At 48.3% G+C, this 27,972-nt stretch overlaps 1 protein-coding gene across 4 annotated transcripts; it reads left to right on the top strand.

The window, feature by feature from the left end:
- The first annotated feature begins 157 nt into the window (after nt 1-157).
- Nucleotides 158-27,972, top strand: NAA60 (N-alpha-acetyltransferase 60, NatF catalytic subunit). 4 transcript variants are annotated; one of them, XM_075010926.1, is made up of 8 exons: nt 185-248; nt 10,600-10,772; nt 16,815-16,930; nt 17,721-17,850; nt 19,311-19,407; nt 21,275-21,509; nt 23,092-23,278; nt 23,854-27,972. In XM_075010926.1, exons 3-7 carry the CDS (start codon nt 16,821-16,823, stop codon nt 23,246-23,248), a joined length of 729 nt encoding a protein of 242 aa, XP_074867027.1. In that variant the 5' UTR covers nt 185-248; nt 10,600-10,772; nt 16,815-16,820; the 3' UTR covers nt 23,249-23,278; nt 23,854-27,972. The 4 variants fall into 4 exon arrangements, with proteins under 4 accessions (XP_074867025.1, XP_074867029.1, XP_074867027.1 ...); XM_075010924.1 differs by lacking the exon at nt 10,600-10,772 and having other exon boundaries at nt 158-248; XM_075010925.1 differs by lacking the exons at nt 185-248; nt 10,600-10,772 and adding an exon at nt 536-699.

The following is a 27,972-nucleotide window of genomic DNA, read 5'->3' as shown; positions in this document are numbered from 1 at the left end:
CCCGGCACGTGGCCGCCAGGGAGGCCGACGGGACCGGACACCCGTAGCCCAGCGAACCAGCGGCTGGTGCGCATGCGCGGCTACGTTTCCGGCTCAGCCGGGTTCCGCGCGTCACGTGAGGCCGGGCAGCCTATAGGGTGGCAGGGTCGCCGCGAGGGAGGCGGGACGGGTGGCCGCCGGCCCGGAATGCGCTGAGCGACGCCGCCGCGCTCCCGCTGCAGGCCGAGGCAGCCGCCGCCCCGCCCGAGGTGAGAGACGCCGGGCGGGAGCGCGGCCCGGCCCCGACGGGCACCTGCCGCCGCCGCCGCGCGCCCCCGCTCCCAAGGGGTGTGGCTGTCCCCGGAGCGACCCCGGGCGGCGGGCGCGCGTCCGGCGGCGTCGCCGTGCCGGGGGGGCGCGCAACCCGCAGCCGGGCCGCGTGCCCGCGGGAGCCCCGGCGCGCGCCGCGCGGGGTCCGGGTGTGAGGAGCGGCCGCTGCCTCCCCCTCCTGGGGCGGGGGCGGGGGCCGCTTCTGCTGCTGGCACCCGGCGTCCGCGGCCGCCGCGGGGGTCAGGTCGTCGGTGGTGCGAGACGAGTGCCGGGGTTGCCGTCCCGCCCGGCCGCTGCCCGGGCTCGTCCCTGCAGCGTCCCACCCGCGCCCGGCGGCCCCTGCTGGTGGGCGGCGTTGCGGGGGCGGTGGGACCTGGTGCTGCGGGGCTGGTGAGTCGCTCAGGTGCTGCAGGGCTGCCTGGCTTGTATGGAGCCCTTTGCATGGGCCGGCTAAACCCAGGGGTGTGAGCTCAGCCCTGGGGGGGGGGGCGCCACTTAGGGACCTGGGGCGCACAGATGTGAAAACACCCAAACAAACAAAGCAGGGGTGGAGCTGGGCCCTGCCAAGAGGGGTCCAGAACACTGGGCAGTTCCCATTGTTTGCCCTGATCGGGTTCCTTAGGGCGGGGGTGTGCGGAGTGGGAGGCAGCGGAGGGGGACGTGAAATATTGTGATTTCACCCTCTTCTGCTGGGTCTCAGGCTCACTCTGTGTGTTCGCATTTATGTACCGGCTGATACAGTTTTTATGTTCTGCAGGGTTATTTTCGTACACGTGCCAACAGGCTTTTTTAATCTGAACGTAACCGAAATGTCTCTGGGTTTGGATTACATTAGACAGGTGAGGGGGGGCTGCTAATTGCAAGGATGAGAAGTGGGACCTGATGTCTAAAGTTTGCTCACTTCTGCCTTAGGGCACATCTACACTACAGGGAAGATGGCCCCTGCCATGGCTGTTCCGGGGTTCAATTTAGTGCATCTAGTAGGGATGCCCTAAACTAAATTTACGGGGTACCTCCATTGCATGAGGTACTGCTGGCCAGCCCCACCCACTTCCTGCCTTCCACCAGTTAGGAGTAAGCTCCCATCCACCTCCCTTAGTGGAGACAGTGTGAAAATTTAAGGTATGTGGACTCTGGCTATGTAATTAGTGTAGCTGAAATTACATACCCCAATTCGCCCTTCCCCTGTAGCATAGATCTGCCCTTAGGAAATCCAGCTAATGACTTCTATGTGCCTTTCCTCATTTGTGAAGTTGGTAATACTGCTTCCTTGCTATAGGGTGTGTGTTTACTTAATATTTGTGATGTGGTGTTGAGCTTTCTACTGTGGGTTTGTTTCATGATTGCTCAGCCATTTGGTATGTCTTGTGACAATTTAAACTCTCATTGGCAAATACAAACTTTGGATGGGGAAATAGAAAAGATTTATAAATCAAGTGCAAAGGGAGGTATCCCTTGTCTTATTGATAACTAGTCAGGCAAAAAAAACAAGGAGGTTTCTTAGGAGAAAGTATAATTAATAGCAAAACATTCAGAAATGGAACTTGTTTTTAATTAAATCAGTTTCTAAATTATTGTGCTATTTCCTGTATAGTCACTCTTAAATCTTTCAAGGTGTAGTGCGCTGCTTTAGACAAGCAGGCTCTGCTTAGGTAGCTGCTGTAAGTTGCAACCTTTTTTACCTATACTATTGTGAAGGGAAAGTGGGTTTTTTTTAGATTATATTAGGCAGTGACTACAAAATTTGAAAGGGCTTTTCTCTTTTGCTTAGGTGAGGCTTTTTTTAGTTAGGATCTTTTAGAATGAAAGACAGACTATCAAATTTTACAATTTTTCAGACGTTGGTGGAGTAATTCCCTCCACTGTGTTCGTTTCTGTTTCTAGAAAGATTCTTTTAATATGTCAAATACACATAAGTGCCTTTTATTCTTTATCTACATATACAAGACATTGTTTTCCCTCTCTGTAACACAGTGTATCTGGGGTACATTGCTGCTTTTTTTGGGGGGGCATGCACGCTTGCTGGCACAGGAATGCTACAAGAAGTTGGGATAAGGCCTGAGAATACCATGTCCATTGAAATTGCTTGGTGGAGGTTTTGGTTGGGAGGCTGTGGTCATGCAGCTTGGAATTTCAGCAGACTGCGTCCTGAGCTCTGTTGTGATTTAAATTCAGTTTTTTGTCTGACCTGAAAGACTGCACTTCAGCATAATCCCTACCAGTACTGGGCTTGTTGCACTGCACATCAAACATTTTAGTGCTTTGAAAACAAAAAGCAGTCAAGTAGCACTTTGAAGACTAGCAAAATAGTTTATTAGGTGAGCTTTCGTGGGTGAGACCACTTAGGTGAGACCACTTCAAGTGGGTCTGTCCCACGAAAGCTCACCTAATAAAGTATTTTGCTAGTCTTCAAAGTGCTACTTGACTGCTTTTTGTTTTGATAGTGTCTAGACTAGCACGGCTTCCTCTCTGTTACTGTTCAGTGCTTTGGTGTGTGCAGGGTGTCTTTAGTTGGAAAAAGGACTCTACAAGTACACTGTGTTTTGCAACCTTTTTCCAATAAAGTACCCTCCTTTTTTTTGCAAAAAGTACCTCCAAGTACCCCCAGTTTTCAGACACCCAATTTTTTTTTCTACCATTGCCACGCATTTGTTTAAACCAGTGTTTCTCAGGGCGCGGTGTACGCAAGCAAAGCGTGCATGCTGTGTGGCTCTTTGAGAAATAAAATGCTTGCAGCTGTGAGAGCTCTGTGTGTCGCTCTGCGTGCGCGTCCTTCTCTAGCGCTTGGTGGGAGAGGCGCGTGGTGGCGGCGGTGGTGGTGTTGGCAGCAGCAGTGATGGTGGCGGCGTCAGCAGCTCCAGTGAGTTGCCAGCATTAGATTACAGCTGGGAGAGAGCATGCCTGGCTCTGGAGGAGGGGAGGGGGATTGGGTTAAACTTTAACCCAGACCCCCCTCTCCTCCTCCAGCAGGCACCCCAAGATCCTGCTTTAACCCAATTTCCCCTCCCCTCCGTCAGAGCCAGGAGGGACACAGTGCTCTCGTGGCTCCAAACATGTTATTGCTCAAAGAGCTGCACGGCATGTGTACTCCCTGGACTCTTCTCGCGTACCCCTCAGGGGATGCGTGCCATGCCTTGAGGAACGCTGCACTATTATATACATTCTGTGTGAGCAATCCGTTTCATCTCCAAATACTCAGCCCTTTTCTAAGGCTTCATGTTCATGTCTTTACTTTCCTTTGCAGAGGTGAGTAGCTTCACGTCTCATATTTTAAAGGCAGCGGTGACCTAGTCTGACCTGCATCTCGCTAGCCATTGTTTTGGTCCAGAGATTCCTGTATCCAGCCCAGCAACTTTTTGAACCGGAGTGCATCTTTGAGGGGGGAAAAGAATCCTCTCCTGATCTGTAGTCTCCAAGTGAAGGAGAATTTACTACGTTGCTCGATAAACTGTTCCCGTGATTGATTGCCCTCGTTGTTAAAGTGCACATCTTACTTCACTTCTAACTACTCAATCTCCTTTGGCTTTTGTCTGCTAGCTTGAAGAGTCCTGTGGTATAGAAGTTTCTCCCAATATAGTTACTTATGGACTGATCACACCTCCTAACATTGTTGTACCCATTAAAGCCCTGCTGCTGATTCCTCATTGTACTGCCAGAAAGCAAAGTTCCGAAGGAATATTTGAAGTAGGTGGTTTCAGATGCTGTTGGTCAGATCATCTGTGGTTTCTTGCCTTGCAAACAAGTGCCGTAAATGAGGAGCACTCAGAAGGTGGAGTGTGGACCAAATCTGGGCCGCAGGATTCTTGTGTAGACTGTGAAATCTTTTTGTGATGTTTTGTTTCTCTTGGGAGTCTGCACCTTGGCGGTATCCCCTTGATCAAGAAATTTGGACTCTTTTTTTTTCGCTGCTTTCCTAAATCTTTATCTGGCAATGACTAAAAGAAAGCGTGCAGTGGTACACTACACAGGACTCTCACGCTGTTCTGATGCCCTTTGGAGCAGCTGCTTTGTTCCGTGCATTTAGCTGGTTACTTACTAAAAAGTAAAAGTTTTTAATTGTGTGGGATTAGGTCCAATTTAGAAAAGGTCAGCTGAGATCTTGCTGATAATCTGAAAAAGGTCTTCAGTTAATGAAGCTCTTCACCCTCATGTGTTTATCCACCCTGAGACGCATTATTGCTTTCTCTCTGGAAGTCTGAGTCTAGGTTACACCGCTCAGATGTGAACCGGGATGTGAACTTTCTGAGTCACTACCGGGGCTTGTCTGCATACTTGGCTTAATCTAATTCTTGACCTTCCTCCCACACCCCTCCACTCTCTGATTTGCTCCCCTTGATCTTTTTTTTTTTTTTTTTTTTCTGATTTGTCCTCCTTGATTACTATTTTTGGTTCTCTGTGCCTTAAATATTGAGTCTGTTCTAGTATGGCTATGCACTGAAGAAGTGGGTCTGTCCCACGAAAGCTCACCTAATAAATTATTTTGCTTGTCTTTTTACAGTGCTACTTGACTGCTTTTTGCTCAGAGGAATTGTGACAGTGGAATTGAGTATTTGCCTCTGCCAAGGAAGGGCCGGATGCCTCCAGATTAATGCTATATATATAAGAAAGTATTGGAGGGGTAGCCGTGTTAGTCTGGATCTGTAACAGCAAGGAAGGGTCCTGTGGCACCTTATAGACTAACAGAAAAGCTTTGAGCATGAGGTTTCGTGAGCAAGTGAGTCTGTGCTCACGAAACCTCATGCTCAAAACTTTTCTGTTAGTCTATAAGGTGCCACGGGACCCTTTGTTGCTGTTAGGTACTTGTTTTTGTATCTGGGAAAAAAGCTAACTGTTCTTTTACACTTATTGTTAGCTCTTTATATCTGTGTGTTCTTCAGCGCAAAGAACACTGACAGATTCTGCACAAATATATTTTGACCCAGTGTGGTGGTGTCCTGTGTACATGTCACAGAAATCTCCTGTTGGGAGTCTGCAAACTAGCCCACATGGGCCTGAGTGTGCCTATCTTCATCACATGCTATAGACTAGCAGCCTTTTCGGTTTGCAGGTTTTACTGCCTCTGACTTCAGGCACCCATTTGTACTTCACTCTTTTGATGTCTGAGACATCCTAAAGAAGAGAGAATGAAGAAACTGAACTTCATTTTCTGCCGTTCTTCTCTCTCGTTCCAGACATTACTTCTGCGAAGTGCAGGATCTGGGAGAGGAATGTGTATTCCAAAGAGGGTGGGGAAGGGAGTATTTTCTGTAAGCCTCTTTTGGGGCTCTTGCCAACAAAGTATCAAAAAGAAAAACTATAATCACATACTTGGCAGTGCCCCTTACAATGATGTGGGTAAAGGGAATGGAGTTTGTTAATAGGCAGGTAATACTCCAGAGCTATCGCCAGGAATAGTTGCTCAAGAACTCAAATCTTGGATTGTGGATCCTGTTTGCATTAGATGGACATGAAGGTCTAATTTCCCAGTGTGCACTTTGCTATTTGGATTGAGACTGGCTGCTTTTTTCTTTTTTTTTAACTTACTGTTTGCTCTAATTTTGCAATGCTGCTGTACCTGGCATACGTGATGTGTGATTTGGGTTTGTAGGAGGAGCAGCTACTTATTGGAAACCTGCCATTCATTTGCATTCAATCTCTCCTCTTGGCAGATCTTCTGCATTGAATTTACTCTTACTCTGGCCATCTTCTTTCATCCCCCATAATGCTATTGTCATAGAGTGAGTTTCTTTTCCGTATCTAGCCAGAATAGATCTAATAGCAAATCCCTCTCAGTGACTCTTATCACTCATAAGAACATAAGAATGGCCATACTGGGTCAGACCAAAGGTCCATCCAGCCCAGCATCCCATCTGCCGACGGTGGCCAATGCCAGGTGCCCCAGAGAAGGAGAACAGAAGACAATGATCAAGTGATTTATCTCCTGCCATCCATCTCCTGCCCTTGTTCTGAAGGCTAGGGCACCATACTTTATCCCTGGCTGATAGCCATTTATGGACCTAACCTGCAAAAATTTATCAAGCTCTTTTTTTAAACCCTAGTAGAGTCCTGGCCTTCACAGCCTCCTCGGGCAAGGAGTTCCACAGGTTGACTGTGCGCTGTGTAAAGAAAAATTTCCTTTTATTAGTTTTGAACCTACTACCCATCAATTTCATTTGGTGTCCCCTAGTTCTTGTATTATGGGAAAAGGTAAATAATTTTTCTATATTCACTTTCTCCACACCATTCATGATTTTATATACCTCTATCATATTGCCCCTCAATCGCCTCTTTTCCAAACTGAGAACATAAGAACATAAGAATGGCCATACTGGGTCAGACCAAAGGTCCATCAAGCCCAGCATCCCATCTGCCGACGGTGGCCAATGCCAGGCGCCCCAGAGAAGGAGAACAGAAGACAAGTGATTTATCTCCTGCCATCCATCTCCTGCCCTTGTTATGAAGGCTAGGGCACCATACTTTATCCCTGGCTAATAGCCATTTATGGACCTGACCTGCAAAAATTTATCAAGCTCTTTTTTAAACCCTAATAGAGTCCTGGCCTTCACAGCCGCCTCGGGCAAGGAGTTCCACAGGTTGACTGTGCGCTGTGTGAAGAAAAATTTCCTTTTATTAGTTTTGAACCCACTACCCATCAATTTCATTTGGTGTCCCCTAGTTCTTGTATTATGGGAAAAGGTAAATAATTTTTCTATATTCACTTTCTCCACACCATTCATGATTTTATATACCTCTATCATATCGCCCCTCAATCGCCTCTTTTCCAAACTGAAAAGTCCCAGTCTCTCTAGCCTCTCCCCATATGGGACCCGTTCCAAGCCCCTAATCATCTTAGTCGCCCTTTTCTGAACCTTTTCTAATGCCAATATATCTTTTTTGAGGTGAGGAGACCACATCTGCACGCAGTACTCAAGATGTGGGCGTACCATAGTTTTATATAGGGGAAGTATGATATCTTTTGTCTTATTATCGATCCCTTTTTTAATAATTCCTAACATCCTATTTGCCTTACTAACTGCCGCTGCACACTGCATGGATGTCTTCAGAGAACTATCCACTATAATTCCAAGATCCCTTTCCTGATCTGTCGTAGCTAAATTTGACCCCATCATGTAGTACGTGTAATTTGGGTTATTTTTTCCAACATGCATTACCTTACACTTACCCACATTAAATTTCATTTGCCATTTTGCTGCCCAGTCACTCAGTTTGCTGAGATCTTTTTGTAGTTCTTCACAATCTGTTTTGGTTTCCCTCAGGGAATTGCTATATCTGGGACAGCAGAAAGTTATGCCACTTGCCATCTGCTTTGAAGACAGAATGGTACTGGGATGTGGACTCAAGTGCAGTCTACCACTTCAATAGATAAGCTTCAGTAATGTAGATTGAGAGCAGAAGAGCTGATGAAGTCTCTGTTTAAAGACATCAGACAGGAAGGACTTCACATAATCAGTGGCCTTGATATTTTGCTCTGTTGAAATTTCGATTTGTTTAAGGAGTCTAGATTGAAATGCTGGCAACATCAGGGGGTTGCTTATAAGGCTATTGCTTTGACTTAAAATATGTAACTACTGAGAAGTGACACTTACTCTGCAGGTTAGGTGGTATTTTGCAATGTGCAGTTCTTGGTGTCTTTGTGGAGTCAAAAACAACAAGAAGTCCTGTGGCGTCTGATAGACTAATAGATATTTTGGAGCATAAGCTTTCGTGGGCAAAGAACCCGTTCGTCAGATGGGATGGGGGGTGGATTCCGGAAGAGGGTTTAAATATAGGCTCATGAAAAGGAGGCAGTCTCAGTCAAGGGGAGGGCCGGAGTTGAGAAGGTCTGATCAGTCAGAGAGGATGTGGCCCATTATCAGCAGTTAATGTGGAGTTGTGAACCTCAAGAGCCAAGAGTGCAGAAACTGCTTTTGTAATTGGCCAGCCACTCCCAGTTTCTGTTCAATCCTTGGTTGATAGTGTTAAACTTGCAAATGAATTGCAGTTTGCAGTTTCTCTTCTGAGTCTGTTTTTGAAGTTTTGTTATTGTAGGATGGCTACTTTTAAATCTGTTACTGAGTGTCTAGGGAGCTTGAAATGTTCTCTTACAGGTTTTTGTATGTTACCTTTCCTGATGTCTGATATGTGTCCATTTATTCTTTTTCGTAGAAACTGTTCAAACTCTCATCTTCCATAGGGTGGATTGCTTAAATCAAGGCGATTTAAATGAGCCAAAAAAAAAAATCCTAGGTTGAAATCAAGTTAGCAAAGCTAAGACTGACTGTGCTTAGAGTGCATTTAATCTTGAGCTAAGCCCCGTTGAACTCACTGGCACTTGTGCTTGATGAGAAAACAAGTCTTAGAATAGGGCTCTTGAGAAACCTGAGTTATGCTGAGGTGAAATGGGGATGCTGCATCTGTTCCCTATTACGGCCTGTGGCCAGGATGCCCCAAAATAAGGGACGTGTGTTATGTAACGAGATGTCAGTGGCAGCTCTAGAGTTCCCTTCCAGCAGCTCTTTGTACTGTGTACTTGGGTGATAGCTTCTAAACCTAGTTAACTAACTAAACAAGCCATAAAGATTAGCTAAACCAAACTTCTTGTTTCTAGCAACGCCCAATATAGCTTACAACTTGGGAATTTGTGTCAGTGGGATTTGACAAGTAAAACGATCCAGTGAGATCCTTGAAGAAAGATGCCTTTGCAAAGTGAATGATTTACATTTCTAACCAGTTGATCCACTCAGCCATACCACACCTTCAGCCATGTCATTTTTCTCCCAATAAGCAGTTTTCCTTGGGATGTTCCATCCTTGCAGCTAGGCCCTGCGTCATCCTCATGCGCTGCTTACACTTCACGTGTTTTCCTTTTTTACCCAGTGAACAAATTTCTTCAAAATATTCCCTGATAGGATCTCTTAGGCCCAGAAGCCATAACCGTTTTTCTGTGGTAAAAGTGTGGGGGGATGTAGGAAGCTGTGTATGTGCTGAGTAACGTCTTTCCTCTCCTTTCCAGTGCACACCACTGCCTCTGTCCTTTCCAATACGTTTGTCTATAAGATTTTGTCTGAACGAACTCTTGGTGCTTGGCCAAGTTCCGCCACCATCTGAGTACAGGGCGGGGCGAGTGGGGAAGGCATCCTGTCCAGCTCGTCTATCTTTGCATATGTTAGTCTGCTGAGAAACACAAATTGAAAGCCCAAAGCCTTCAAGAGGCAAGAGCTAGTCGTAATTAGGCTGGACAGACTCAAGCCATTAATTCATTTTTATGAGACTGTATGTTTGTGTAGCACGTTGGTGATGAGATTTATTTGTAAATGTTACTTTTAAATGAGAGATGTGGTGGTTTTAAAAGAAAGTCTGGTTTAAATTAAAAAAATGCTGATTTTTAAAATTAATCACCTTTTTCATCTACCCTGTTTTCCATGGCAGGAAGAAAACCAAAGGTGAGGGATAATGAATGACTCTGTTTGTTTTGTTCTGTGGCTCTGGTTCAGTTTCAGCTGTGGGCGTACTGTAACTTAAGCTGGCAGAGAGACACTGGGGTGAGGGGAGGAAAGAAACAACTACTACTTTAAGTTTTTGTAAGGCTGGTGAAAGACACTGGCTTTGCTAGGGCTGAAGGCTTCTGTTCAGAGAAGTGGTACAACTGTGAAACCAAGTCCCTCAGTCCTGCTGTAGATGTCAAGCGCTAATTAACTCTAGCTGGTGAAGCTTCCATGGTACTAGTGCTGTGGTACTACTGACAGCTCACACTAGCCACTTAAGACCCCAGGGGATTTGAGAGGTTAGTTTGAGATGCCAGCAATGCCTCAGCATCCACACGGCTATTTTTAGGCTCCTGCACAAGTTTAGCTGGCAGGAATCTGCCCACCCGCTTTGGGAATCGCACCTCCCGGCTGTGATATAGACATGCCTTGGCAGACTCCTGAGATTCTCTAAAGGAATACTCACGTCTCAAGAAAGTTTATACCGTCTCAAATTCAAATAGGTGCTCTTTGCCAGTTTTAGCTGATGATCATAAACTTGTCTCCTGACTTTTGAACATCTCTTATGATCACTAAGCCTGGCGGTGTGCAAAAAGGGAAGACCAGGACAAACTAAAGGAAGGGCTAACTATTCTTAAGAACAGCCATACAGATTCAGACCAGTGGTCCATCGAGTTCTTCATTAAAATTTAATGACCTAGAAGAAAACATAAGATCATGCTGCCATGCTTTTCTGTAGTCGCTTCATAAGGTAAACTAATCTCTCCTTTTTCTCCCCCTTGTTGGCAATAGCTCTTCCTGAGTATGCTTTCCTATGAATTTCCAGATCTGTCACCAGCGGAAACGACTGTTTGTTCTCCACTACACCCCTTTGGAGAACACAGATGTTTTTCAGCTGCTGCAGAAGGAGATTGCGGGTTATATACAGACCAAATAAACTTGAATTCAGGAGGCAAGATACACTGGGAAGGATTACACAAGCAGAGCGCAAAGCAGAAGGTGTAGTAATAAGATTCAAACACTGTTTCCATTGGAGACTGCTGCTGAATGTTGTGAAGTGATATAACTGGATGTGAATGCCCGTGCTTGCTTTGGCTTCATCTCTTGCATCTTTGGTATCTTGGCTCACAGACATGTTAGGCTGTTATCTTTCAGTATGCACAGGATCTGCCAAATTGGAAAGGACCAACTCTTTCTCATCAGATGTCCCATCTGTACCAATAGCAAGATGGGAGGTAGATGTAAAACCCATCACAGTATCAAATTGTGAATGCAGTGACAGTCTGCTGAAGTCTGAGGATCTGATAGGTCTTTTTGTTGTTAGTCTGTCTGGTATCGCTGCTCTGCTGTTCAGACTTGTGACCAATCATCTTTTGAAACTTATTTCATTTAATATCCTAAGATGTATTACTTAAGCTGTATAAAAATAGTTGGGTTTGTTTAAATGTGTTCTTTGATTTCACCTGCCCTCTTATTCTTGAGGCATTGGATTGAATACATGGATCGCCCTGCTGGGCTTTTCTGTGCCACTTCTCACAGGTTGCCTATGGCAGTTACCTAACAATCTCTGTTCCCTGACATCCTTTCTTTGGCTTGTGCATAAATAAGGAAGTAAACGTAGAGCTGTCTTAATCTCTGTTCTGTTAAAACCCAAGAAAGCTTTTGAAAGTCTGTGTAAACCTGAGAACTGATGGTGTTTTCAGGTAGCTCAAAAAGCTCTGCAGGAACAATAAAACGAGTGAGGAAGAAGTAGCTACTGCACCAGAATTAAACCCTCAGCCCTGAGCATTGAATGACTGCAGTGGGTTAGATGCTTGGTGCTGTGTATGAAGTAAGTCAGTGAATCTGCATCCAGTTACGAGAGGGACGTAAACCATCAGAGTTGGTCTTTGTGCAAGCTGTTTGAGCAGAACCCAAAGGCTCCGTCGTCGATGAAGAGGGAACAAACATCTAATCCCTGGAGGTGGTTCCTCCTAATTAGTACTTGGGCACATTGAAAGGTCACTACTGCTGCTACAGTTGCTGCTACATCTTTTCCGGGGTGTGTTTTTCTGGCTTTCAAGCTGGGAAGCTCCTTTTACCAGTATGAAAGTCAGTTGTTTACAGCATGTTTTCTTTTGAAACAGCACTGCAGGAAGTCACAGGGAATGGGTGGGCGACCCCCTTGTAACCTGGTCAGCCAAGTAAACACAATCCTAGAATATGCTCTTTATTTTGGTAGCTGTAGCTCTAATTTTAGAGTACTTGCTGGCATGTGAGCAAATGCCTGAGATTAGAAGAGAGCCCTCCCTTGTGCTTTGCAGAATGAAGTCTTTCTAGAATGCTGAGCAGTAGGGGATTGGGAGAGAAGGTGGGCCCCGGAAAGGAGTGCTCACTGGAAGTGGTCTGAAATTGGTCAAGGTGGGAGAAGCCTTTACTACTCCGTATTTTGAAAGAGAATCTCTCTAAAACGGGGAGCTGCAACCTGTGGCTTCGGAGCCGCCTGCAGCTCCTGAAGCGCTTCTTTGTGGCTTCCAATGCTAAATTGCAATTTTTTTAAAAATAAACTCCTAATTATTTTCAACAGACGGTGAATGTCTAAGGGCCCAAAAATGAACAACTCCTAGCTAAATAGCAAACGATACGTGATCTCGCAGCATTGGATAACTCCCCAGCGTACTCCAGAGAGAAGGTTCGGGAGCGAAAGTCAGGAAGACAGTGGTACAAACACACACGTAAAGTGTGAGGAAATAGAATATGTAGAAAGTTTGTGACCCTCCTGCAGTAAACATGTATCACGTTGCAAATCATAGTGTGTGTGCTGTTCTTTAAATATACTTTTTTGGAACGTCTGGTTTGACGTTTTTTATTAAGGACCATCTCCTAGTCACGTGCATTGCGGCTCTTGAATTGTTGGATTTTTTTTTTTTTTAACCAAATTGGAAAAAATGGCTGCTCTTGCTCTTCTGGTTGCGGACCCCTGCCCTAGAACAATAGTCCCCAAAGTTAAGACAATCCACCAATTGAATTTTATTTTGGGTGATGCGTGTGGGGCACTATTCCCTATATGCAGTGTGTGTGAACTGCCTTTTTAGTTTTTATTAAGTCAAGCACAAAAGGAAAAAAGACAACTGTTTGCTTTCAGTGCTGCTAGCAGCCCTTGAGAGGTAGGAGGGCAGGAAGCTGCTCCTTTCTCATGGGGTTGGGTCTGGCTTTCTGTTCCAGGCATTGTGAACCGGTGTTAGCGTAGCCACAACTCCATGTGGATAGAGCAGCAGGTGGGCCAAACCTGAATGGCACAACAACCCGCACACAGTGTCACAATGCAGATCAGCGTGAGGTCTCAGGTCAAACTTCCCCTGTGTTCAGGAGGGCACTTCTGGGGCGTGCACAGGGCCTGATGGGAGGGCCAGTGACAGGCAACGCAAGACCTTTCCTGTGACCTGCTGGTGGATTGGGAGCCAACATTAGGGAACTCTGCCCCAGGTTGTTCAAAGCTTTTCTGACTGGGGAAGGGTTAGCAAAGTTTTCTTCCTGCAGAAAACGCTTAGTACTCGGTTTGAGACCCAAGGATGGAAACGTACGACACCAAAGTGTTTTAAGGGGTAGGAATGTGCGTTTATCCCTGCTGTAGACTGTGTGAGGCTCAGCGAGGTGGTGTGTCCCAGCTGTAGGTTTTTCACTGTGTTCCAAGGATCAGAAATGCCAGCACGCTTCTAGTCTTGTGTGGAAATACTCTGCGTTGTGACTGTAGTTGGTTTTGGGTAGCTTCAGTGGCTTGATAGGAGAGAGTTGAATTAGAAGCAAACTTGGCAACAGCCACAACTTTTAAAAAAAAAATGTTCCCTCCAAAATTGTTCCCAGAGACCTCAAGGAACATGACGTTGCTCCCAGCTCCCTGGAGGCCTGGTAAACAAACCTGCTGTTCAAGCAGCACTATCCCAAATCACTGCTGCAGTTACTTGTTGCTTCTCTTTGACAGCCAGAGAGAGAGCTGTGGAACCGAAGTGATTCGGTCACCGTGACTGTAATCACACGCCCTGCAGAAATCGTGGCGTGGACTGGAATTGAATCTGTTCAGTTCAGCGTACTAGGATCAAAGGTTTACTGAAATACTTGTCAATTGGGCAGAGCCCTCACATAAGCAGTAGAGAATTATGCACCTGCTGTTCTTTTCAGTATCACCAACCCCAAGCATTCAAAACTCAGGAGTTAGGCCTTTAAAATTAGAGAACTGGGTTTAAAATCTCTTGTTTTTTTTCTTTAAAAAACTAAATGATTCTTACCCGTTTTGGCCTTCTGATTTCTGAGTCTGAAGATTATGCTCTTGTCATGTTCCAGGCTTTTCTCTAAATGTGAGGACTAGAAATCTTTTTTTAAAAGTAGAGCTTTTTTTGGTTATGTGAACCTGGAAACTGAAGCTTTAAGAAACACCAGGTTTTGTGAAATGGGCAGTAAAATTGTCTGAGTTGATCACTACACATCCTGTGGCAATAAAACTAACCAAGATTACTCAGTGGGCTGCATGAAATGAATTTTTGGCATTACCCAGGCCCAATGGAAGAGATACTGATTTTACCAAAATCACACTTGCACTTAGCTGTAACTAGCCCCCTCTGAGTACATACATTTAGGACAAATGGACTATGGACAACGTACTGTCCTCTCTGCCTAAGTGATGAGACTTCCAGGTCAGGGTTGAGCCATGGTTGGGGACACTCGGTGTTTCTGCTGGATCTGTATCCATACTGTGCATAGGGCTGTGAGACAACCACCTCTCCTCTGCATTGAATTCATTTAGAAGCACACACCCTGACCAGGTGGTGGGATCCTGTGTCTGCTTTTGCTGCCTCACCTGGGGAAGCAGTGAGAGCATGTCAGTGCGGACCTAGCCGCCTGCTCTGGGGATTCCCTCTGTGGGATGGCACTAGAAGAATGTTAAGCCTTCGAGATCATCCATGCCTCCCACGCCCCCCCACGCCCCCCGGGCTGTAAAATTGATGAATGTGAGGGCACGAGCCTCCTAGGATTCCCACTGGTTCAGCAATTCCCCTGGTTCTCAGTACTAGTTAGTGTTTTGTTGTCTGTCACCTTGTTACTGAACTACCCTGTGCTGTGAACCAGCCCCATACACAGAGGTCAGTGGTGGGCCTTGTAGTTCCAGCAGAACCAAGTACAGGCTGCATGATGCATTGTCTCCGGAGGACCTTATTCTGATCCTGTACTTAACGGAATGGTTTCTAAAGGTAACATCTTTTCCTCTGTGATAGCGTATATGTAAGCAATGGGGGAGCACAGCCGTGAGACAGAAGGGAAAGGGCTTCTGTCCTGCAGTTGGGGTCTTTGATCTTAACATCACTGGGTTCAAACAAATGGAGCTGATGGGTGGCGTGACTGCAGTCGATGGCTTGTGTGCGCACCCTGTCTCATTGCTCGTCGTGTGTGTGTGTGGTGGCTCTGTGCAGTCCCATAGTGCAGGATTTTTCAGACTATTTCACGCTATAGCTTTGGACCAGGTGTTGACGTAGAGCTTCTCTGGTGGACAGCACTTCTCCAGCCCCATGCCTTCCTGAGGACAATGTGAGTCCCTGGGAAATAAGCTCTCAGCAATGTGATGGGTGCGGCTGCCTGACTGCTTCCCTCTGTTCTGCCCATCTGTTTGGCTCTAGGATTTTGCCCATCTTGGCTACAGTCCCCATTAATGCCCTTGACTGCTTTCTCTTCCACGGCTGGTGTGCAGATATCTCATCCAAAGGCGTGGGGGTTGGCTTAGAGTATTTATCAAACAAGCGTGAGCCCCAACTTGCATTACAGCTGGGCAGTATTCCTTGCTTGAAGTCCCCAGTAACGCTTTGTGACTGTGGCAGAGTTCCACAGATCCTCATCCAAGAGCTGCTGTGAAGCTGTAGGACTCTGGAGGGGGAGGGACCTAGAGAAGCATTGTGGCTCTTGCAGATTCAGATTAAACAGGTGCTGGTCATTCACCTGTTGCTGCCCTGGCTGTGCATAACTGGTTTACTGGTATGCCACTCGCCCTTTGTTCTGACTCATGCCGTAACCCAACTCAGTACTTCCATTGCGCATACCGAGGTGTGTGTTCGCTCTGCCACCTATTGGCTGCTTTATTCCCTAGTACAGTACTTGAAAACAACACTGACAATATTGTAATAGAAGAGTTTCGTAATGCTTCTGCTGCAATTGCCCCGTCTGAGGTGAGAGGAAAGAGTGTCAAGGTTTGTAGTGAGCAGTCCCTGCAGGGTGGCTTGGTTTATGTCCGTGACTGAAATCCTGGTTGACGTCAATGTTTCTATTTGTACTGCCTTTATCTTCTAAAGAGGTACTTCTTGCTGGTTGAAGTGTTTAAAACATGTTAACTTAGACTTAAAGAGAGCGGTAACGCTGCATTTGGTACTTTTTTTGCCATGTAGGAAGGTACGCTGTAAGAGTAAGTTTCCATGGTGGGTGGAATCATACGTATTAATTTCAGAAGTGCACCAGTCAAATCTCGGGTACAGAGAAGCTATGAAAGAGAAACTTTAGGCCAACCAGGTGGGCTCGGTACATGGTCCTAAGGAGATACAAGATGGTCTCTCTTGGCATTACTTGTAAATCTGTTGCATACAGTAACACAGCCACGGATTTCCCACAGGCTCGAGCTCCTTATACGTACTGTTGGGCCATAGTTCAGTGTGACCTCCAAAGTTGCATGTTTTTCCCCCTAGTTCAGTTGTATGTAGAAAAGCATCCTTTAACCCAAAGCTTAACTTTGCCGGAGGGTCATGGATTCAGTGTATTTTTTTTATTTCATGTTTTGTACTAACTTCAGATTTAATTGTAAACATCCATTTTTAAAAGAAAAAGCCACATTTAAATAAAATGGAAAAAATCCTGACTCTCTTTAATCTCCCTGTGGTGCACAGAGCTCGGATTGGCCTCAGGATGCCTTGCTTTGCAGTGAGGACTCTCCCAAGCCTTGGTGTTGCCCTTGTTTGTATATTAACAGGACTCAAACCTAAAGCTTTCAGGTGCATCCTTCCTAATATGCTGCTTTTTCCTTTGCAGGCGTGAATGACAGAGGACGTGCCTCCAACTGCAGTTAGTGACATAAACCTACGTCTTCTCTGCCACGATGACATAGATGTAGTGAAACAGCTGTGCAGTGACTGGTTCCCAATAGAGTACGTAACATTCCTCTGCGGGGTGGGCTGCGAGAGAGCCCAGGTTTAGGCCTGTGACAGTTGCCCCACATGCTGATGTATTTCTCTCCATTACGCACTGCCAGTCCAGTCCTGCATCGCCTACACTGCAGTGCTGGTGATCAGTCAGTCATCAGAGGGTGTGGAGAGAGTAAACAGCAGGAGCAAATAAATTCTCTTGTTTCTTCATGGTCCCATCCCATCGAATCCCAAAGCCTCGTAAAGGAAACCATGAGCTTCATAACAACAGGAGGCAATTTTGGAAAGAGCTTCTCCACAAGCCCCCCCACCCCCTCCATCTTTTTTTGCCATTGACAGTATTTTTAAGGAGGTGGTGGGGTGGTCACGTTTTCACAAGAAATGATTAAATCCTTGCCAGGGAGGTTACTGGTGGCATAGAAACAAATTAGCCAATCTGGGATGTGGTCACAGATAATTGTGTGTAATGTCCGTTCCATTACAACCAGTGCCATGGGATCTTCAGTGATGACGTGAGTAGGCCTCAGTCTTAACTCCGTCCAAAAGAGGACCCCTCCAGGGCCCAAGCTCCCTAGCTTGGCTATTTGCTCGCTCTTGTAGAAGAGGGCAATCTAATCAGCTGCCCACAATACTTCCTTCACCATCTGAGTGTTTATTGCAGGTCTCCTACTGAAGCTCAGCATATGTTCTCGCCCTGCCTGATTCCACAGGGTGGCCTGATTGCAGGCGTGTGCCTGTTTGAAATGCTGTGTGTTTCCCAAGCATTCCAAGGTATTGCTCTTTTCCTTCCCAGGTACCCTGACTCATGGTATCAGGACATCACTTCCAACAAGAAGTTCTTTTCCCTCGGAGCCACATACAGAGGCACCATTGTGGGAATGATAGTAGCTGAGATAAAGAGCAGGACAAAAGTGCACAAAGAGGTATAATCTAAGATGAACTGTGCTATTCCCACAAATGATGATTCCCTGTCCTGGGGCCCATTTCTCTCCTTCCCTAGTTACTTCTGTCAAAAGAAACTAGAGACTTTTCAGTTTGGCCAAAAGCACGCTAAGGAGATATTGAGAAAATGGGCGAGTGCGCTTTAGTTGGAATTGTGCTTCCCAGCGTTCGGCTCTGCATTGTTTTGTGAAAGCAGGGGGCTCCTTAGAGGTAGGAAACTTTCGCCGCAGTGCTGCTTCTGCTGTAAGTCGTTGGCAGTTGAGGGTGCATATCCCTCTGTGTGTGTGTGTGGGCGGGGGGGCGGCGGTGTCCTTCCTGCTATGCTGCGTCAGCCCCAAAAAACTGTAGCTGAACGTAGCGAGGATTTGTGATGTGAGCAAGCTCTTGCCGCAGGAGCCTTCTGCCTTGCCTATCCTGCAAGTGTACTCCAAAAAGTGACCTTAAAAAATTGCCCTCTCTCCCCACTCCCAGTGTGCATTCTGCATCATATGTGTTCATGTTGGTGCCTAAACTGAATCATCACTATTTGTAGCCAGTGAGCTCCAGGAGAGTGGGCTGAATTTTTTTGTTGCTCCTTGTGCCAGATTTGAAAAAATCTGTCGCACCAGAATCTATTGTAGAGAAGAAGCTGGTCTGAAAGGATCGTATAAAATCACGGGAGAGGCAATAATTATACGGAGATTTTAAAGCTTTACCTAAAGTTGACAGTAGAACTAAGTACAATACACTAACCCCATGCATGGCTATTCTTATCCTTCTGTGTATCTGGGAGCATATGGCTTAGTGCTTTGGCAAGGAGATGTCAGCTACATTTTTCAAGACCTTTTATTATTCTAGACCACCAGCAGTTGGTTATACATGTGCAGACCCCGTTGAAGGCTGTGATGTTGCTGAAAGCATTGCATTGCCTCTAGAACATGGTATTGCTGTTGATGTGTAAGAGAGAGGATCCCAGGATGCCTAGAGTCTATTTGCATAAGCTGGGAGTGGATACTAGGCTAAGTGGACCATTGGCCTGACCCAGTAGGGCTATTCTTATGCAGGGTTGGCTGGAGAAAAGCATATTCTAGCTGTCAGATGGCTGACATTTTGATCTGGATGCTCAAACATGGAATGCCACAATGCCATTTAGTGCCTTTCAGTAAACAACTAAGCACCAAAGAAGAGCGTTCCGTTAATAGACATGTGTAAGACATGAAAGGAACTAAACAGTCACTCTCCCCCGAACTGCCAAACGCCTCTCTCAGCCTGGTTCTTTCCTTTTCCTCCGTTTAGGAGGGTGTGTGTTTGTGTTCCCATTTTCAACAGCTCCATAAAGACACCTGGGATCAGAAAACTCTCTTCTGTGAATAGGGTTTGCTGTGTTTTTGTCATTCTACACTGTGCTGCACAGAGATTCACATACGAACCCTACTAAATGTTCTGTTATGTCTCTCTCCAGGATGGAGATATCCTAGCTTCCAATTTTCCAATTGATACTCAAGTTGCTTACATTCTCAGTCTAGGAGTGGTGAAAGAATTTAGAAAACATGGAATAGGTAAGAACATTCTATATAGCTTGTCTGTGTCTGAGCCACCAGTCCATTGTGTGGTTTATTTACTCCTTGTGACTCCTGTTCGATGTATGGGTGAAGGTTAGAGAACTGAATGCCTTGGCTCTAGCCGTTTCAGAGGCTAGCTTGCATTCGAAGCTTGTATAAAATTTTGTCATGTCTCGGGGAACTGGAAATGGAACATAGATTCCATTACACTAGCACATGGCCTCACGTACGGCGTGTCCGCGAGTCCTTATCTGGTGGCTGTTTAAAGAGAAGGTGGCTTGGAGTCCCTTTCTCAGCGGATAGCTGGCCATGCTGAAAATGCTGTCATAACAGTCATGCTTGCTAGCTATGCCAACACATCCGCTCGGGACCGAATGGGTATGGAGATAAAGTCCTCAGCCTCACAAAGCTGGTCTCTCTGGAACAGGATTAAGGCACGCTGACGCTGGTGGAGGAGGGACTGGGGAACTGCATTACTCTTACCTTACTTGTGTTGTGCTGCGTAGCAGAACTACAGGCCATCGAAGCTGCAAATGCGTGGCTCTCCCTCCTTTTTTTCTTTAAAAACAGAAGGAGAAAGGAAGAGAACAAGAGGATTAAAGGAATAGCCTATTAATGTGGATCAGAATCGGCGTCCTGTCTAATTTTTCCCCACCTGAGCAGAATGAATTTTGTTGTGTGTCCACTAATACGGAGGTGATGTTTGACCTACCACCTTCAATTTGGTGCACGTAACAAAATTCACGTGGCGGAGGTGGAGCCAAGGAGTTCTGAGTGTGGCAGGAGACTCAGGCCTAGGGCAGAGGGCTGGGGTGTGTTAGTTATTGTAACGTGGCCATCGGAGCCTCTCACTGGAAGCCAGGCATGAAAGCTGTGTCCCATGACCGTGTCCTGCTGCTCATGTGAGGCTTTGGGCACTTAGGTCACCTAAAATAACACAGGTAGGTGCAGAACTAGTAGAAGCCACTTTGGATCAAGCCGCCTCTCTAGTATATGAGGCTAGATATTCAGCAGAGGGGTGTGTGGAGGCACAGTATCCTGGGTCTGGTACACAGTCCTGAGACTGCACCGAGGAACCTCCAGACCCAGTCCCCCAAGGCCAAGTGCATGTACTGCGCCCCTTCACTGACAAATACCAGATGAAGATTCTAGATAGCTGGAGCCAGGCTCCCAGAACCTGGTGGGAGCTAATGCTCTCCTTTATCTACTAGAGTTCAGCAGGACAGGTGCACATGAGCTGCTTGGCAGATGCACTTTGCTCTTCACAGTTGCAGAATGGCGTAACCACTAGCCATTGAGACCTGCAGAAGAGCGCCGTCTAGCTCAAGCGTGTGTTCCTTCCAGCAGCAGAAGTCCGGTGCTTGTCACTTGTCTTGTCCCTCTAGAACACTGACTGTTCTCCTGCGGCCTAGCTGTGGTCAGCCCCCTTCAAACTAAAGGGTTCCAACAACCACCTGGCCAGCCCAACGGGAGTAAGAGCTTGGCTGGCAGTGGGCCATTACTGGCAAGTCCTTGTGCCTGGGGAGCTCGTAACTGCAGGACCACAGCGGCATGTGTAACCTTCTTAAGGTCTAAATCCTGCTGATGCCCACCACAATCCAATGGCTGTTAGGAGGGACCTCTCCCACCTTGTACAGCCTCGAGTTTTCTGAAGCCAAGCACTGTACAGGGGCAGGAGCCTATTAAGACCACCCAACCCAGGACCTGCTGGCTGTTTTGAAAGGGGTGAATGAGGAAAGGTCTAGGAGCTCTGTACTGAGGCAGTGGTGGCGGGTGCCGGGGCTTAGTGCTCATGGCTGCCCTCCCCTTGAAGTCCCTTAAGAGAGCTGCTGCTCTGTAACGCTGCTCTTCCTTCCTTTGGCAGGTTCTCTCTTACTTGAAAGCTTGAAGGATCATATTTCAACAACCGCCCAAGACCACTGTAAAGCCATCTACTTACATGTCCTCACCACCAACAACACAGCAATTAACTTCTATGAAAACAGAGACTTCAGACAGCACCACTACCTGCCCTATTACTATTCCATCAGAGGGGTCCTCAAAGACGGCTTCACCTACGTCCTGTATATCAATGGTGGGCATCCTCCTTGGACGATCTTATATCCTTTACTATGGCTTTGAGTAGCTACGGAGCGAGGCGGCCAGGCAAGCGGGATCTGGGGAAAAACAAATGCTGCAAAGCAAGTCTGTTGTCATTGGTGACTGATCCCGGGCAAAGGACTGGCTCCCTTACTCTCCAAAGGAGGTTTGGATTTGTCTCTGGCAAGTTCATGCCTGACTTCCTCAGAGCTACTGTGGGAGGAGCCGTTCAGCAGAGCAGTGGATGTCTCTTGCAGGGCAGGGAGTGTAGCTCTTGTCTGAGTTGGGTGACTGGTGCGAATGCAACTGTTTGGCTAAGAATAGGTGTGGTGTGGACTGGAATTGTGCAAAACTTCCACAGTGTGTCTCTGCTGACTGCCCCTGAGGCAAGACCTGCCGCTTCTCCCTGCCCTTCCAGTCCTGGGCTCCCCGCATGGCTCTGTCGATGTCTTGGGGCTTGTGTGCCAGCAGAGCCCAGCAGTTGCGTCCGCGTAGCTTATGTTGTTGGCAGAGCTGATTTGTAACTAGACAGACAAAATCACCCTTCAGGCAGCATAGCTGTGTCTGCACTGAGGGGGGTTGGCAGCATTGTTGTGCTGATAAAGGTGCGATTTTTTTTTTTTTTTCCCCGCCCAGCCCCATGCTCCTGTCTGACACGCCTGTGCTAGCAATGCGCAATATCCAAAACCTTAGTCCTAATCTACAGCAACATCTGATCCGGTCTTGGCTTCAGCTTGAACAGACAACTCGCTATGTGGTGGTTTCTACTGGGTCTGGTGCCTCCCAGACTGGTCCTGGTGGGCGGAGGGGCAGCTAGCGAGTGCATCTTCTCTCCAGAGCAGAGAGACCTTGTTTGCCCTTTTGCTGTGTATAACAGAAGCTTGCTAAGTGTTGTAGGTCATTCAGAGTGGTGCCTTCCCCCTGCCAAGGGTGTGCTGGGCTCCAAAGGCAGCTCGTTGTCTTGACAGGTTAATCGTGGGGATGCAGGGGGGGGAGGTTTTGGGCCTGAGAGGGGTTAAACCTGGGGGTGGGGGTTTTGGGGCTGAGAGGGGTTAGTCTTGGGGATTAGGAGGATAGATTTGTGGGCCAAGAGGGGCTAATCCTGGGGATCAGGGGGTGGGTTAGTGAGCCAAGTGGGGTGGAGCATGGAGGGTTGATGCTAACCAGGCACAGCATTTTCCTTGTCCTTATTTGCTCTCCCGTCCGGGGTGAAAGTAACTTACACATTTTGACTGGTGCAAATCACTGTGTGGGTGCTGTTCTTAAAACGGGTACAAAGAGCTCGGTTTGACGTTCCTTATTGAGGACTGTCTCCTATTCATGTGCATGGAAGGATGGGGTTTGTTTGTACCCGTATTTGAAGAAATGGCTCTCCTCACTGCTCTGGTTGCAGAGCCCTGGACTAAAGCATTTCCTGGCTAAAGTGCTCTTCTTTGCAGTACAGCCGTGTGAGTGAGTGAGTGGCAGGTAGACAGCCACGGCTGTTTTGCCTGGCCTAGTTCTCGTTGCCTAGGACTGTCCTCCCCCGGGCTGCTCTCAGTACAGTCTTCTGAGTTCTACCTTTCACTGTCAACCTCCCTGTTGGCCTTAACTGAGGCTCACCGACTACCTACAGCACATTGGTTCAACGCTGGCCAGCCTGAGCCCCTGTTCGATTCCTCACCGGATATATCGCCAAGCCCAGAGCCTCCTCCGCAGCCTGCTGCCGTGGTCTGGCATCTCCGCAAAGAGCGGCATTGAATACAGCCGGGCAACGTGACGCAGTCAGAGGGTACTGGCAAAACAAGAGGTAGGCAGCCGGGAGAACGGGGTTTACCTTCTCTCTGGGGCCTGCGCTTCAACAAAGCAGTGAGTTAGAAGCCCCCACTCTAGCACGCGGGGAACACGAGGCAGAATGCTAAAACTAGGGCCCCTGTGATGTAGACTATGGCTCAGCATGCAAGTCTGACTCTTGGCAATGGCCGGAGAGCTGCACCTGGGATCCCTGTACACAGCCAGCTATTAAATAACCTTGCCTTTCTTGTCATTGACTTTGTTCCTGCTGCACTCGCTGGCAGAATGCCCCTGGCTTCAGGCCCTGATTCCTCTCCCTCCCCCTCTCCCACCGCAAATGAACTGGATTTTATTTATTTGAGCTCCCTGAATGCTGTGAGAAGCAGCCACCGCCTGCTGCAGGTGACCCCTTGCCTTGAGCTTTGTCAAGCACCTCAGCTGGGCCCATTCTAGTATGACTGACTCAAAAGTGCAAAGCCCCCAGTGGTTGGGACTGTAAGCTCCTCAGAGCAGTGTCTGTCCTGTCTCTCCATGTACAAATATTCAACCCTTCTGTGGCTTTCAGATCTCTGTTCTTTTTGCCTTTCATAGGATCCTTCTTCCCTTTAATCTCCTGAATCATCTGGCTCTGCACTGACTCCGGTGTTGCTGGCTTCCCATCAACAACCCAGCCTCTTAAAATTGACCACTCAGCTGTGGAGTCACTGAGGTTTGGCAGACCGTATGCCTGACTTGCTGCAGCCGTGATTTGCCGTCTTCTTGGCCAGAGTGCCAAGGAATCCCGTGTGGTTTAACCTCCTATGAGGGGCGTCGCATGCTGTAGGCCGGTGTCCCTTCCCATTCCAACTCTGTGTGCATGTTATATCTCACCCACCCACCCCCTGCTGCTGGCCATCTCTCGCTTAGAGGCCCCCAGTTGTAGCGGATGCAATCATCTGCTTTGCCATATCACTGCTTGTGATGGGAACACAAGGCTATCGACAAGCGTTGATCAGCTCACAATACACCAGAGGGCTGGGCCATGTCCCCTCAGTCTAAGGGCAGGTGGGAATGGGGCAGGTTTCTCTTTTCCCGAGCTCCTGGTGACGTCTGTCTTGCTGCTGGCGATGCTCATGTCCGCACCGAGGTAGGAGTCTGCTGCTGAGATGCAGAGGGATCAGCACCCACCCATGACTTAAAAAGAGGCAGCTGATTCATGGTGCTCAACAGTAGAAGACGGAAATTGATGTTTCATAGTGAAATATAGATCCTCTGCCTCCATTCTGAGCTCCAGTGCCCCAGGATAGAAGTTGGGGGAGGGAATGTACAGTTATTCCTGTAGTTAGAGCCCAAGAGAGGGGAGCGAGCTGCTGCCATTCCCTTACTTGGTGTTGCCCTTGGGCCCTCGGCTTACCTCCTGCAGGATGTGTAAGAGTGAGATCTGTGCACAGATTAGCTGTTGCCCCATTTGTTTGGAGAGACTTCAGGCCCCAAGGGGTATGAAAAGGGTTTGCTGCTGGGCAGCCTCACTGGCACAAGTCTGATCCGGAAGTCCCTGTGGAGGCTGCACCATGATGGTTAGCAGTGAAATGCTGGTTTGCTTGCACAAGACTTGTGCAGGACGTGTCTCCCACCATGGAGTGCACCACACTGACCTCCCCAGTGGGAAGAAGGCCTCGGCCTCTCATATTGCATTAGTGTGTGAAAAGACCCCAAAGCCCAGGAGGGGCACCAGCGTGGTAGCAGGACATGGAAGTAGCGCTAGTGGCAGCAGCTAAGCCTGAGCAAAGCGTGCACTGTGAGCAAATCCCTGGCCTCCTGCCAGCAGCTGTCCAAGTTCCTCCTCCTCCTCCAGTGGAGGCTCCGCCTCCAGTGCGCATGTGCCCACGTTGAAACTGGGAAATGGCAGAGAAGGGCTGGAACTAAAGCTGGGTGGTGTCTCCTGCTGCTGGCAGTGCACGTGGCAGCTATCTAGGAATGTACTATGGAGACAGGGACTGTCTGGGTCTTGCAGCACAAAATTGGCCTCTTACAGAATTTACATGGGTGGAAGAATTAGCTCTCCAGGGGCCCCTTGCAGTCGTGTCAAGATCTAACTGTAGAGGATGGTGTGCCAGCTGCTAAGCAGGGTGGGCACGTGGCATCCTTCTGTCTCTGCCCTCAGCCTGGTGCTGCCAGCATCCCAAATACAGGGTAGTCCTGACACCCTGATTCAGGAACCTCGGTGAAACCCTTTTTAATACCAAATGTGTGCTGCAGGTACAGCTCGCACTCCCTCGTGCTGTCCATGTCGTTCAGAGCCAAGGGCAGGGAGCTCCTTCCATCAGGCCTGGGGTGCTGTGTGGGTCCAGGCTTGAAGCAGCCATGGAGAGCTTTGGTCGCAGATGCAGTTCATTTCCCAGCTCAGGGGTGTGTGATGGAGTTCTTCATCCCAAAGGAAGCTGTTTCTTAGTCAAAGCATTAGAAGGGGTGTGTGCAGAATAGCTGGGCTCTCCCTTGCTGGCCCCATAGTGTGTCCCCTGCCTCTGGAGCTAGTACAGACCTACCAAGTACTGCTGTGCAGTGGGGAAGAGTGACTGAGCTTCACCAGGGGGGACACTTCACTCAGTGTCTAGTGTGTGGCCAAAAGTTGGTGAATGAGTCAGGGAAGGGACAGAGCCTCTGGGGGGACCTGGAGGATGGGTTGGGGCCATGCTGCCCTTGGTGTGTGTCAAACGGGAGTTCAGGGTGCAGGCAGAGCCCTTGCCTGAGCCAGAGAGCAGGGACTGACCTGCATGGGCTGGGACCGGAGTGGGGGGAGGAAACTGTTCCCTCATTTTCCAAGAGGGGAGATCTAGAGAGGACTGTACCGTGGTTTCACTAGGTGCTGCAAGGGGATGATCTTCCGCCCTTGAGATGGCAAGCGAGCACTGCTCCCTGCCAGCTTGGCAGAGTTTGCGTGCACGTACCTTACAGCTGTGGGGGGGGGGGGGGGGCCCTCGCCCTCCAGCCTGGTACTGATACCAGTATGCTCAGTGTTTGGGGGTGGGGAGGAACAACTCCTTCCCACCATCCAGCAGAAACTTGGAGCTAATTGCATCATTGTGAAGAAGTTCTAATCCTGAGCCCCCTGGGGCCACTACCCTGGGGTTGTGCTGGGTGTTCTGAGGAGCTGGGCTGGGCCCCAGCCCAGCAGCAAAGGCCTGTTGAGTTGCTGCAGTCAGCATTTGACTTGCAGTACGGGGATCTGAAAGCAGTTACCTCCAGCACTGACCACAGAGAAGTAGCCCTAGTATTTGTTATGCACTGGGCTGCTGGGCCATGTGGGCTGTTAAGATCTGCAGCCCTTGTGGGCACCTCCCTGTGCTGCAGGAGAGGGCAGCCTCCCTCTGATCTGCCCAGCCCAGGGCTCCAGCTTTCCTCTCCCCTCCACCCCCAGCTGTGTGCTAGTCAGGCAGTGTCACCCTGGGCCCTGGCTGGTGCTGTGCCGTGGGTTGTATGAGGGCTAAGGCGGCAAGGGCTCTTCTGAGGTAGACTGAGCTGGCCACCTGCTCTGTGCAGCTGGGGGAGTGGGAGGCCTGCAGCCTCCTCGGCATGGATGGAATCTTAGCCGTGTCTGGGGGTGGGATGTGGAAGACAGGTGGGTATCCCAGGGCTGGGGAGGGAAGTCACCCTGGGGCACCTCTTTTGCCCTCTCCCCTGTGAATGTTGCAGCTGCCTGTTAGCATGTGCCACAGAGGACCAGGGTCTCTGGTGTTGGTAAGATCACCTTCAGTTGTGGGGCTGCCAGGGAGATACCGGGTCTGATTGTGACAGGAAGTTAATCCAAACTCCTCTGGGAGTGGCCTTGCCAGCCACAGTGGGTAATGGATGGCTGTATTTTCAATGTGCTTTTAGGTGGGGCCTTATGGTTCTTCCCAGTGTATGGGGGCTGGGTTCCCTACTGGAAGAACACGAGCTCTCCCTTCTGTGCCAGTGAGATCTTCTCAGGCAGAGCAGCCATTGACAATCTGCAGCCCCATACTGCAAGTCTAAGGCCTCTGGCAGAATGGCTGGAAGGATCTGCCAGTTGGAACTGTTCCTGGTGATGCTGTAGGGAGGCTACTATGTGTGCCAGTTATAGGGGCACCTACTCCAGCCCAACTCCCTGCCTAGGCAGACTTACAGATGCTCTGTTTGAGCTCTCAATCACGGATCCTCAGGCCCACTATTTAGGGCAATGAATATATCAGTGTAAATGGGCCTTGCCCTAGTGGTTCCACACAGGTTCTGTTCTAAGTTGCAGTAACTGGTTTTCTTTTTTTTTCCCCTTACATAGCTCACTTTTTAAACTGGTGTGTTTGTGCTTGAGGGTTTATCTAGTCGCTAACGCTGCTCTGGTGTGCATGGGGCTCCTTTGCCTTGCCACTGAATGTCTCTCTGCACATTGTAACTTCCAGTGCTCCAGCAATGGAGCACACCTAGAGAGGAGCAACTTGTCCTACCTGTTGTGCCCCTCTTTAAACTGTCTTTGTTGCACAGGTTTGTCAGTCCTCCCCCACTCCCGTCCCGACCCTACTGCACTGTTATTTATTGAAGAGCCTATTGCTGCCACAGTCAGCCTGTCTCTCTAAATGCCTATTAAAAGGGTTCTTTTTCTTTGAGTGTCCTGCTGGCTCTTGATCCTCAACCTGGCTTTGTTTGGCCATGGTCACTGCAGGGTGGTTAATGCCATAATTACAGGCACTGTAAAGGCAAACAGCAGCTGTTCTC

The sequence above is a fragment of the Carettochelys insculpta genome, chromosome 16, assembly GCF_033958435.1.
Source record: "Carettochelys insculpta isolate YL-2023 chromosome 16, ASM3395843v1, whole genome shotgun sequence".
Classification (NCBI taxonomy): Eukaryota; Metazoa; Chordata; order Testudines; family Carettochelyidae; genus Carettochelys; species Carettochelys insculpta.
The sequence above is the reverse complement of the archived record's forward strand: the minus strand, read 5'-3'. Positions and strand labels throughout refer to the sequence as shown.

Excerpts from the sequence above, each read along its gene's own strand:
- NAA60 (XM_075010924.1), top strand. The coding sequence starts at position 16,821 with ATGACAGAGGACGTGCCTCCAACTGCAGTTAGTGACATAAACCTACGT. Across the intron at positions 17,851-19,310 it reads GGACAAAAGTGCACAAAGAG|GATGGAGATATCCTAGCTTC; the intron begins GTATAATCTAAG and ends GTCTCTCTCCAG. Across the intron at positions 21,510-23,091 it reads CATCCTCCTTGGACGATCTT|CGACTACCTACAGCACATTG; the intron begins ATATCCTTTACT and ends ACTGAGGCTCAC.